Source organism: Phalaenopsis equestris, unplaced genomic scaffold (assembly GCF_001263595.1).
Source record: "Phalaenopsis equestris unplaced genomic scaffold, ASM126359v1 Scaffold000777, whole genome shotgun sequence".
NCBI classification, from domain to species: Eukaryota; Viridiplantae; Streptophyta; class Magnoliopsida; order Asparagales; family Orchidaceae; genus Phalaenopsis; species Phalaenopsis equestris.
In genome coordinates this window covers 193505-206747 of record NW_018165217.1, presented here as the reverse complement: position 1 = coordinate 206747, position 13243 = coordinate 193505, and the positions used below count along the sequence as shown (strand labels likewise).

At 35.4% G+C, this 13243-nt stretch overlaps 1 protein-coding gene across 1 annotated transcript in view; it reads left to right on the top strand.

The window, feature by feature from the left end:
* Window positions 1-1033: 1033 nt before the first annotated feature.
* LOC110031148 (peroxidase 57-like) overlaps window positions 1034-13243 on the top strand; it is a 21403-nt gene continuing 9193 nt past the window's right edge. Inside the window, 3 exon segments of the mRNA XM_020734216.1 lie at window positions 1034-1246; window positions 1248-1290; window positions 1375-1723. Of these exon segments, the coding sequence (XP_020589875.1) occupies window positions 1095-1246; window positions 1248-1290; window positions 1375-1723 (544 nt within the window). The 5' untranslated portion in view covers window positions 1034-1094.

Sequence of the window (13243 nt, the reverse complement as noted above, 5' to 3'; positions counted from 1 at the left end):
TAAAATATGGTTTTCATAAGAAAAAAAACAAAAAAACAATTGGAAAATGTGCAAGAAAAGAAGCATATAGGAGGGCGGGGATCCTTGGAAAAAATATACCAATCCAATGGTGTGGCGAGAGTAATCGTATGCAGCTGAAGAGCGATAGTAAATGAACAAGGATTACGCGCGACGAGACGAGTATTGGATGCGTAAGTAATTTGACCATCCAGAAAAATTAGGAAAATTTACACACGTAGCACCCAATTCTTATAGATTTATCTATCTCAAATCTGAACTTTTATGTAAAAATCAAAATTTGAGCGCATATAAATGCCCAAGAAATTTAAAAAAATTCTTCTAACAAAGTAACCAGATTGTTGATGGTAAAGCCGTCGGGATTTTATCATTTGATGTGATAAAGCCGCGGCTGATATGTCTATTTTGTTGATTTATAAAAAAAAAAGTTTTAAAATGTCAATTTAAAAAATAATATTTAAAAATTTTGACCTAATATTAATGTTTGGTGTCTGGAATATGTGATGTGCACCGTTTCTGGAGTCTTGAATGTAAGAACCATTAAAAAATTTGCCTTCCCATGCATTGAAAACCGAACGTTCATGAGATTCCATGTGCTTGCCACTCCCATCGCAGCACGAAAGAAGGATTCCCAAGAAGAGCAAAAGTAAGGAGAACGCATTCTAGTAACTTACAGCTTCCGAAAAATCTGATGGCATTAATAAACTTCTCGACTCGACCACAAAGCAGCAACCCAAGTCCATAGCCTAGGCCGTGTTTGGCTGCATCAACGATTTAAGTTAAATAGAATTTAATAAATTTTGATTTTTCAAATTCTTTCAACAAAGAAAAGCTTCGAAGTCATGGTAGTAAATTCAGATTTACGGCAGGACGAAGACGGAACAAGAGAAAACATACACAGAGTAGGAGAAAACATAGACAGAACATGAGAAAATTCAAAGGAAATGTTCAATTTAAAGTTTAGTTATTTTACCCTCAAGTGGATTTAAACTAAATTCGTTTCAAAATCCGTCTATTAGTAGAGTACCAAAGACAGCCCTACTTCCTTACCAAAAGAGAACAGAAACTCCACTCCAATGGCAGCCCTCACCGCAACTCTTCTCCTTTTAGCCCACTTTGTAGCCACAGCCTTCTCTTTAGAGCTCCACTTTTACAGAAGCACATGCCCCCAAGCAGAGATCATCATCAGATCTGTGCTGCACCGCCACGTTCAACGAGACCCATCAATCTGCTGGACTTCTACGCCTTCACTTCCATGACTGCTTCACCACTGTAACCTCCCTTCCTTTGTTTTCACATTCCTTAAGAAAAAGCTTGATGATGACAATGATAATTAAAAGCTATATTGACTTTCAGGGCTGTGATGCTTCCGTACTCATCGACAGCACTGGTGATAACATGGCAGAAAAGGAGGCTCCACCAAACTTGTCACTTCGAGGGTTTGAAGTGATCGACGATATCAAGAAAGAACTTGAGAGAGTATGCCCGGGAATCGTCTCCTGTGCTGACATACTTGCTCTGGCAACAAGGGATAGTGTGACTTTTTCTGGAGGTGCTGCGTATGCTCTGCCGACTGGGAGGAGAGACGGGAAGGTGTCCAGAATGGCTGATGTTCACATGCCAAGCCCTTCCATCTCTGTTTCTCAAGCCTTGGCTGATTTCCTGGCCATCAATCTTGATTATGTGGATCTCACTACACTGTTAGGTAAAGTTCGATATTCGTTGATGTTTTAGAGTTATCATGGATACATGGATAAATCAGACTTCTATTATGAATATTGCTTTAATTTTTATAGGAAGATTTTCATAAACACTACTTAAGTTTTATGTATTTACAAACCTAAAATACTAGCTTCAGTTCCTACATTTTTGTTATTTTGCATATGCATGATAAGATATTTTATACTTTTTAAAATTTTAAAAAGTGATATTTTGTTATGATGTGAAGGTTTGGATGGTAATATGAGAATTGGTAGTTCATATTTGAGTGCTCCTATTTTATAAATAAAGTCATTGAGGCAAGTCAACTTGGCTTTGGAAAGGCATCAATAATTTTCTTTCTTGGTTCTCGGGCCGGGAAATAACTGGCTAGAATTTACTTAAATTGTTAATTTGGTGTTAATTTGGGTGGCTCTCTTTATGCTTCAAAGATACTTTTTTAAGAACAAAACATAGTAAAAATATTTAAATTTAAAAAAAAAAACAAAAAAAAAGTTAAATTATAAAAGGATGGATCATAAGCACCTAAGCTCGATAGTCTTAGAAGTTATGGTAGGTATTGTCAATTCCTTGTCGATGTTTATAAACTTGAAATTAGTATTGCATGTCATAACAAATTAATATATGACATGGATCTCGAGGCATGACACGAATCTCAAAGCAAATTTTAAATCGTGAATATTCAAACTTCAATTTAAAATCATCTAGAAATCTAATTTCAACGATCTTATAGTCAAAAGGACCAGCTCGACGAGACAAAGCAATGACCCCAATATCTATCCAATATGAGTAACATCAAGTCTAGCTCTTGCCATTAAACCATTTCTGAAAGCTTATGGTCCCTAATTAGACGGTCAAACTGATTCCAATTTTGTCACCTTATGGTCAAATCAACTATGTAGAGTTGATCAACAAAAGACAAGGTAAGAGAAGGGCAAGACTTCTATTATATTGATTGGTGGTCGCATCATGTATAAGATGCCCGTAAGACTTCCACTTTGCCCAAAATGTGGGCCAACAATCAAATTAAGAGAAATGCAAGATTGCTCCTACATGAAACAGTTGTGAACTATGGACAATCTTTTGGCAGATGTAAAGTAATCACCATAATCAGCTCTCATAATGAAGAGATAGTAGAAAGCGCACTTTCATTATTGCTCCAGAAACTCAATTACAAAATACATTTGCTTTGAAAATTATTTTCCTCATAAAGTACATTGCATACATGAATAGAAAAAGAGGCAAAACAAAATATTACTTCAAATATTTCTCATTGTTAGGGCCATTGGGTGAGATCCCTCTGCATCAATTAGTAGGTAAGCTCCTCCTTTGTAGACTTTATCAATCACAAATGGTCCCTCCCAAGTGGTCTTAAACTTATCGCGCATTTGATGGTGAGTCACAATTTGGTGGCGTAAAACCAATACCAAGTCTTCAACTATGAACGCCCTTGGTCTCACTAATTTATTGTGAGCTCTAACCATTCATGCGCTGTATAGCTTGAGGTTTTGCTAGTGTTGTAGCCTAAACTCCTCAAGGTTATCGAAATCCTCCAGCCTAAGTTGGATGTTGTAACTTCTCCTAATCCTAATCTTTTGATATGTAACTGAACGATCCGCTAACTGAAGAGTTACAGAAATAGGTGAGACTTCTCCTAATCCTAATCTTTTGAAAATTGATAAAGGCATAAGATTAATGCTAGCTCCCAAATCACATAAAGCTCTTCCATAAAATTTTTCACCGATAGCACACGGTATAGTGAAACTACTTGCCTCTTTTAATTCTTCCACACGGTATAGTGAAACTACTTGAATCTTTTAATTCTTCAGGAAGCTTTTTCCTGAATAATTGCACTACACTCTTCGCTAAGTGCAACATTTTCATTATCAGTGAACTTCCTTTTCTTGTTAAGAATATCTTTCATAAATTTCACATAATTGGTCATTTGCTCTAAAGCTTCTACGAAGGGAATATTTACCGTTAATTTCTTAAGAATTTTCAAAAACTTGGAAAATCGTTTATTTTGCTTGTGTTGTTTTAATCTTTGTGGAAACGGTGGTGAAAGTTTCTCCACAGTAATTTTCATTGGTGTAAATGGATATTATAATTTTGCGTATTCATGATCCTTTTCTTTTTCTGTATCCACTTTCTCTTTTTCAGTTTTCGTTTCTTTCTGTACTCTTGTTTTCAATTCTTTTCCTCTTTGTAATTGTATCGTTTTTTTTTGTTCTTTTCCTTGATCTTTATGATTTGGTTCCACGGTACTAGGAAAAGTTCCTAATGTTCGGTTACTAAGCGCAGTAGCGATGTGCTCTAATTGATTTTCAATATTCTTAATAGCAGTTCCTTGATTTTGAAACCTACAACAATGGCAATTTTACTTCTTAGTGAAGGATTTCCATGGATCCAAACATTTGAGCATAAGGAGTAAAGCTGGTGGGGGTATGATATATTGTATGATAAGTCATAATGCCTTGTAGAGCTTCTCATGCCACTCCTTTTTGTTAGTGTGAAGGATTTTCTTCATGAGGTTTACTAAGATCTTATTGAAAGCCTCAGCTGGACTATTTGCTATTGGGTAATATATCATAGAATATCGTCAATCAATCTGATGTCAAAGATCAAATTAATTAATTTTGGTGTTTTTAAAAGCTAGTTGGTTATTAGAAATGATACAATGTGGCACACCAGATCAGCACACAAAATATTTTTCAGAAATTACTGCACGTTTTAAGCCTTGAACTCCCTCAATATAATAGCTTCTGCAACCTTGGAAAAGTAGTTGATAGCTACAAGTATAAAATGGTGTTCTTTAGAGGACAGAGGGTCGATAAGCCCAACAATATCAATTTTAAGGCCTAAAAGGGCTAAGAAGCTACTGTTGGATGCAAAGCATTTGAGGTCAAATGGGGTACAAAGCTGAAGACCTGGCAATCATGACACAACTTGACATAATCTATGCAGTCAAGGGTCATTGAAGGACATTAGTAGCCAAGTCTCTTGATCTTAGCTTTCATCTTGGGCCCTAACTAATGGAGCCCACAAAGTCCCTCATGGAACTCAGCTAAGATTTTCTAAATCTCATCCTTTCCAACACATTACAGCTTAATTTCATCAAATGAGGATCAATAAAGGGCACTATTCAAGATGGTAAATGACAATGCTCTCTTTTGAATCTGAGTGGCAAGAAAGTGATCATCAAGGAGTATTCCCCTCATCAAGTATGAGTTCCCCATCATCATGTGGCTCATAAAAAGAAAAAAGGAAAATAACTTTATTACCTGAAGGGGTCCCTCCTAATGGATCAAGACATACCGGTGACAGGGCTCTTCTATCTTTGATCACAACTGTCATGGGATCACTCGTAGGACTCAACTGCTTCTTAACAAGATTAGCTAGAGCATTGGCTTTTCTGTTTAGGAATTAGAGATCCTAACTAAAGTAACATCAGGAATGTGCTCTAGCAATGTCATAACTCTCTTATGATAAGCTAAGAGGTCCAGCTTAAAAATTTTGCAGGCTCCCAACACCTGATAAATAATGAGTGGGGAATTCTCATAAATCTTGCTCTATTTGCTATTCATTTGGATGGTTAAATCTAATTAAAGAATCAAGGCATTGTATTCTGACTCATTATTAGCATGTGGTTCTATCAAGCTACAAGAATAATAAAAAATACCAGACTCAGAGGAAATGAAAATGAAGTTGATACCGACCTTCACCCTTAGGAGAGATCCTGAGGAATCTTCCTTTAAGGATGATGCCCCCATCAAAATACAACTCCCACTCTGAGGAATTAACGAGTAAAAAATGCTTTTCAGGGAAGTAATCTGTTAACGGTGAGTAAGCTATGATTGGATTTGCTGTTAGAAAAATTAGCCAAAGTTTGTCTTTTGACGGCTCACTGAGTGACATATGAAATGTCAAACTAAAATAGCAAGATGTTCAATCTCGCTAATTGCCCAGCTAGATTGGGGTGAGTCATCATATATTGTGATGGGTTCACACTTGATATCATATTGATATGGTACAATAGCTTGTAATGTATTAGATTTTGAATTGAGAATATCAATGTCAAATAGTGTTTCTCGATCAGCGGATATTTTAGTTCAGTCAGGATGAAACCCCTATTGAGGTAGTATAAGGCACCCTCTTTCTCGTCATCATTATCATAGGCTAACAAGGCTCCTAGTGACTCATCAAGAGTGACAATATAGAGTATAAGAGGCTTCCCCATGATGGAAGCAGCCAGATCTAGGGGATTTAGAAAGTAACGGTTGATATCATCGAAAGTGTCCTGACACGTTATATCTTATTGGAAACGGGCATCCTTCTTGACCAAAAATGAGAAAGGATGACAACGACTAAAGAGATTTGAAATAAACCTTTGAATGAATGCTAACATTTCTTGAAGGGTGCAAAATTACATGAAACTTTTAGGAGGTTCCATCTCTATGATGGATTTAATCTTGCTAGGGTCAATCTCTATACCCTTTTGCTGAATTATGAAGCCTAAGAACTTCACAGAAGAAATGTTGAAGGTTCACTCTAATCCCGACTGTTTATATGCAATAGTATAACAATGACTTTAATTATAGTTTTCACTTATTTCCTTTGCAACAATGCCAAAAACTTGATTATGAAGAAAATAATAATTTAACTTTTTAATTTTTATATATATTGGGATATTACGTTACTATACATATCATTATCAAATAATATAGGACTTTTTAATTAAGACCTGAATATCGAACCCACGGCGAAAATACGCAATATGCCCTTTTGAACAGTAACTTTCTATTCTAAAAATACAATTAATTAAACTACAAATATTTTCACAGTATTAAAATTCAAATCTTTTGGAATTTTGGATATTTTGACAGAACAATAATAATTTAAAAAGATAACTTGAGTTTATGTAAAAGAAAAACACTAAATTTGATAAATATTTTTCTTCTTATCATGAATTAATAATAAGTATAAGAATTATGTTGTGGAAGCATGCAAATTATGTTGTGCTAAATAGGAGCAATTATATTCCTTACACTTACTAGAGATGCTATAAAGAACATTGACTAATTTAAAGTTTGAATGGTTCTGAAGACTGGCTAGGCAAGAAAGATACCAGCTCTCACTCTAGAGTACCCTCGACTCCCTCCACCTGGGGGCTAATATCTCGTATCAAAACCTAAAATAATAAATCAAGTTGGGGGCTTTAACCTGTCACTTTAAAGCCCTCTAACTCTACACCCTTCAATGATTATTTCCCTATTTATTTGCACTAAAACATATGAATTATATTCTCATTCATACGACCTCATGTGATTCTTTCCAACTGTTGACTGAGACAAGACCAACCCGGTTCTTACATGTTTTCACAACAAATTTTAACATCTGGATAAGCTAAATCAAGAAGTAAATAAAGTTCATGGATTTAAATCATCACAACTTCTTCCAATATTAAAGATCAATACTCTCCACAACTTCCATTCAAACTCTAATTACTTATCATTTTAAGAAGAAAGATAAAGAAAACTACTCATAATCCATGGAGAAAATAAAACCACACTTTAGTTTAAAAGTAGAAATCATTATCAAACCAACAAGAAGTCTCGATTAAAATCAAAAGTAGTTTAAAATAAAAGATAAAAACTTATATCAAATCCTCCACCAAACTCTTGAAGTTCCTTTGAATCTCTTCTCTTTTACAACACTCTCGACTCTCAAAATAAAACTAAAAACAAAAGGAAAAAGTAAATTTTGTGGAGTTTGAATTTCTCCACAAGATTCTCCACGATCTTGTTCTCAGGACTCCAGCACTCTCTCCCTCTTCAAGCACCCACCTTTAAGTGTAAAAACTCTCTTCTTTTATAAATCTCTAAGAGGTTCCTTGATAACTCTTCAAAATGTGTCAAAATTTGATATATTTTCCAAAGGATGCCTCCTTTCAAAAATTTTTTTGTCAGTGGTCATAACCACCCTTTTTAGCCAATAGGTGCCTCAAATATCTCTTCAAAATTCAGCCAAATAAAGAAACCCGCCAAATAACTGTCTTTGGCGTTTAAGCGCGAGGCCTCTGACGCTTAGGCACGACCTTTTCTATTTAACTGGCGTTTAAGCGCCGAATTTGGCGCTTAGGCTATAAAACACTTTAGCACAATTTTCAAAATTTTGCTCCAAATTTGATCCTTTTTTACACCTTTTAGCATTTTATACAATTTTACTTGTACCTGAAAGAAAAAAATATGAATATCTTCCATTAAAGCGCAATATCTCAAAAATAGATATAAAAATGCGTCTAAAAATAATATATATTTTAGGTGTATAACACTCCAATGGGCTTATCTTCAGATAGTATTTCTTAAGTTGTTCAAAGATTGTCCTTATATCTGAAATATGATCCTCTTCAGAAAGACTCTTGACAACTACATTGTTGATACAACATTTGACCTCGTGATGCAGCAAATCATCGAAGATATGAGTCATGGCATGCTGATAGGTTGCTTCGACATTTTTTAGACTGTAGGGCATGACTCTATAGAAAAATATTCATATGAGCGTATGGAATATCATATGCTCTTTTTCCTCTGAAGCCATAAAGGTAGGATGATGATCATAAACGGTGTTTAATTTGACTTCAATCAACTTGTCAACAATCGAAGAAATGTCGTCCTCCAACTTAGGAGAGGTCACTTTGACCTCAAGTTCCTCATCATGAGAGGTAGAGCCCTCAATATTTTGAGGCGAGGAGATCAACATGCATGAGGCATTGGGGTTCTTAGCCTCACCGCACCTTTTGACATATGCTAGACCTGATTTATCTCATGTGGGTCTATTCTTTCACATGTTCTAGCACAATTTGGCTTGGCTAGCAGACCACCATTCAAGAAACAACCCTTTATCCATGATTATAGTGATAAGAGGTGAATATTAATGAGAAAGTAGTATATCCTCTACAGATATAAGGATTACATCAGTATTGGTTATATGAGAATTAACTTTGAAGAATAAAATGCCCTTCTTCTTAGACCTGGGTCTATGATGTACATAAAATGTATTGAGGTCTTCAACTATGAAAGCACGCGCAGCTATAAGATCCCTATGGTGGCCTCATAGTACCTCTTTCATAGTTAGCATTTCATCAACAAATTCAATTTTAACAGGCGGGGGACCATGCCTGATGATGGTGACCATAGAATTTCTTCATCGGAGTCATCCTGAGAATCATCATGTGAATCTTCAATTTATCTACCTAAAGATCTTTTTCTGCTTTGAATTTGTATTGAAATCAATAAATATGGTGACTTTAGAGGTTGGCAGAGTAAGGAGCCTTCTGGTTGGCTCAATTGTGAGTGGGTTACAAAACTTTTCCTTCTGCTTCACTGATTATTTGCCTTGAATCAGGCGAGGGATAGGAAAAGGAGGGTCCGTGGCCATTCCATAGTGCTTGAAGAAGGCAGATATGCCTTGTTATGAGGAACTTAATAATCAACATTGTCATATATACCAACTTCATTCACAGAAAAGGGCAAAACATCACACGAGATGCAAAACTCTTCTCCTCCATGCATGTATTTAATTTCATGTTGAAGGGTCGAAGGTATCATCTCGTATTTGTGAATTCAGATTCGTCCAAGCAAAGCTCTAAAGGATGTATTCATATCAATGATATGGACCTTAGTTTTTTCTTTTGAACACTCCAAATTAGTGAGGAAGGGTGATGAACCTAAGGGTCTTTCGACCCGTTTCGTTGAAGCCATTTAACATGATCCGGTCGGAGCGTAACTGTCATGTGTTATGTGAAAGTAAGTCCAAAGTGCACACGCTAATGATGTTAATAGATGCTCCAGGATCAACTAAGATACATTTCAAAGGTGAACCATATATCACAACTATCATATATAATGGACGATTGTGGTCTGTAGTGCCTAACAACAAGTCATCCTCAGAAAAAGTGATGATAGCTATGTCATGCGACATGGCCGCCTCCTCCATCCTCTCCTCAGTGTAGTAGGGGTGTAAGGCTTTAGGATCCAAAAGGGCCTTCACCAAAATATTCGTCAACTCAGAGGATAGAAGGGAAGCATCATAGATTCTCCATGATGTTGACAACCATCTTAGGTATGTTAGCATGTTGTAATCCGTTTTACTAGGGGGATTTATAGCTCCTTTTCTCTAGGTATGAGCTTCGTGGAGCTAATCCGCCTCTTAAATAATGGTCTAATTTCCCTTATCAAGAAAAGTAGATTTAACTAACCTTGGGGGAAGGAGGTTGTCGCTTCACAAGTAGAATTCTTGGATATGATCATTAGGACCCAATATGATTGCTCCCCAATGGGACATTCAAGAGAAGAAGGCTCAATGGAAGAGTCCTGGGAAAGAGGTGTCTCGCTTACACCCTCCAAAAAATTAGTCAAATCGTCATGAATGTGCTGAGTGTCGTCAAAGGAGGGCAATAACGGGTATTTCTCCTCTCCTTCACTAAGAAGAACTATGTCCAAATCATGAGAGAAAACTACAAAAGATGTAAAGTAATCAAAAGTTTCTTCCTTTATTTTTTTATCATCAGTACAAAAATTCTTCTGAGGGAAAAGACTCCAGCTCTAAGCTTACATCTGAAATAAAAAAAGAAAGAAAGTGCATCGAAAGAAAGTACATCAGTGCCACAAGCTATAGTAGAAGAAATAGTGGGAGTAGCTAGAACGACTGCAACAACTTTGGTTGATCCTTTCGCAAGCAGCTTCTCCAAGTACGACTTCAGAATTTCTATCTTCTACTCCTTATAGTGGGCTTCAAGCTAATTATTGAAGAAGTAGTTGTCCTCAAGTACATTCCCCAAATGCACCTAAACTTGAAAAGATTTAAAATGTCCAAGGCCTATGAAAATATTATAACTCTACCAATTTAAGATTTTTTGGGATACGTTAGGTTCAGTACGAAGGGAACTAAATAAGAGGCCAAGTTATTAAATATTAATAATGATGGGCATTGAAATAATGATTATACACTTTTATTTTACTTAGATAAGTATGTTGAATGTTAAACCCACAAGAGTGTCTAACATAATCTCACGGGGCCCTGCTGAGCTATGATATTATTTAAGGGTAAGTAATAAGATAAGTTTGTGGGTATTGATATAATTCAATTTTTTTGTGATCTTACTTGAATTTTATTCTTCTTTTTATCTACTATTTCACCTTTTTTATAAAATTATTTTGGAATTGTGGGGGTTACTTTCTGATATTTTGCTAGTTATAAGCCTCCATCACGGAAAACAAAGTAAAAGGTGCAATCTAGTGTTGAATGACATGACCATGCTAGCCTTGGGTGTAACCACATTGTCAAATTGAGAAATATTTTTAGAAAGATTTTCTTGCTATATCTTAAATCTTTGAAATAGAAAGAGATCTTATGATTATTTGCAAGGATCATTGATCATTAGAGACAGATGGAAATAAAAAAAATTGGAGGGTTTGAATGTAAACTCACTTCTTCCTTGAAAGAGAGAGCCTCTAGGGTATTTTTCTTTCTTTTTTAGCTTCTCTTTTTATTTTGCTTTCCTTATGAGATTTGGAAAGATTGAGAGGTGAGGGTTACTTTTTTGTATGAGAGGAGACTGGTGAGAGCTTGTACTCATTAAAGAGGAGCAGGGTGTATTGTTGAGGACTGAGTGGCTCTAAGTGATTGTTCTGGACCTCTTGCAAAACATTCTTTATTTTTATGCCTTCAATACAAGTGTTTGCTACTTCTTTTATCATGAATAGTGATTTACTTTATTTTATGCTTTTGTGATGTATAGTGTGTGGTTTTCTTATGGTTTTCATTCTATAATTTTTTTTTTTTCCCTCGACGTGAATAGTGTGTGGTTTTCTTATGGTTTTCATTCTATAAATTTTTTTGTTTCCCTCGACGTGATTGTTGTTGCATTAATTTTGTATGTTGATGTATTAACATTCCTATCATTATTTTTTTATTGGATGCGAGAAGAGTATTAAAAATCTTTCATGATCTACAACTTTTGTCTGTCATGTAGAGCAACGAATGAGTTAACCACAAAATCATTGTAGAATAAACATATTATCTTAGAATTTTGTAACCTAAATAAAATAATTTGAAGCATCATGGAAAATGCCATAGGTTTAAGCAAAACTTAATTTTATCGATTTATGATTCTTCTTCTAATCTAGGCATAGGCTTAGGAGAAAAAATTGTATCCCTAGTTTTAAGCAGTAGCATTGGTTCCATAAGAAAACCTTAAGAAACCATATTGCCAAAGTAACAGGAGTATAAATCTTTCATATCTTAAAAATTCTACACTTATTCCTACCCTTTTTGTTTTTTGAATATTCATGATTTTTAGAATCCATTCTCACCTTTAATTGTTTGAAACTATACTTAGCAGTTCAGTAAAGTAGAATTTTGCTTATTAGAAATATTTTGATAATATTATCGTGGGTTCCATATACACACTCTTAAATTGCATTATTTCTTGACACACATACCAGCATGATTGACCGACTTACTTTGTGGTATGTTTTCGGTCATCATAAAGTGAGTTTAGTAACAAAAGACTTTATGCAATGAGAATAGATTAACAATGATGTGCTGTTCTCTCAGTGGTTAACATCTATTGATGCATGTTCTCTTAGCACCTGTAGCACAATGCAGTCTGATTTTCAAGCATCTTGATGTGAAGACTACTTTCATACATGAAAAATTGCAAGAGTAATTTTATATGTTGCAACTGTCTAAATATGTAGCTTTAAAAGACTTGACTTGTAGACCAAAAATTTTTTGTATATACATTGAAAAAATCACCACAACAATGATTTAAGAAGTTTAACGAGTTCATGATGAGACAAAAGTACATGAAGAGTCAACACGATTACTGTGTTTTTTAATAGTGAGTTCATCTAATTGCTTATATATGTTAATGATAAGTTGATTGCATATGTAGTTAGACTAAGGTTGATATGATGAAGAAGTAGCTATCCAAACATGTCAAGATGAATGACTTGTGTTGACCTCACTTTTGGTTGAGGTCTAGAAATTTCTTTAGTAGCCTAGGTCTAGCCATAGGACTTTCCTACTGACTAGTCTTAGAAAACTAGAAAAGGTACCCTCACCATTAGAAACTCAAAAATTCTTCTCTTTACTCAATTTGAAGTTCCACATATTGGTCCTAACCTCTAGCACTTAGTAGGTAAGATCATTATGAGGGAACTCAAGGAGAGTTCCTATAGGGCTACTTGACCTTAGGATTGACCCTGGGTGTTGATTTGGAGCTAAGGTATACCATACCCTCACCATACTCTGGCTAAGACCAATACATGGGGACCCAAAATGGAGATTTCATTGATCCATGACTCATTCAAAATGGTTCTCTACCCAATTGCACTTGAAATGCCCAACTTGGCCTTTTGCCCCTAGGCACCTCCAAATTACCTAACTGCCCTTGGGACCCAAATTTGGCTAATATTCCCAAATTTTGCCAAAATACCCAAAA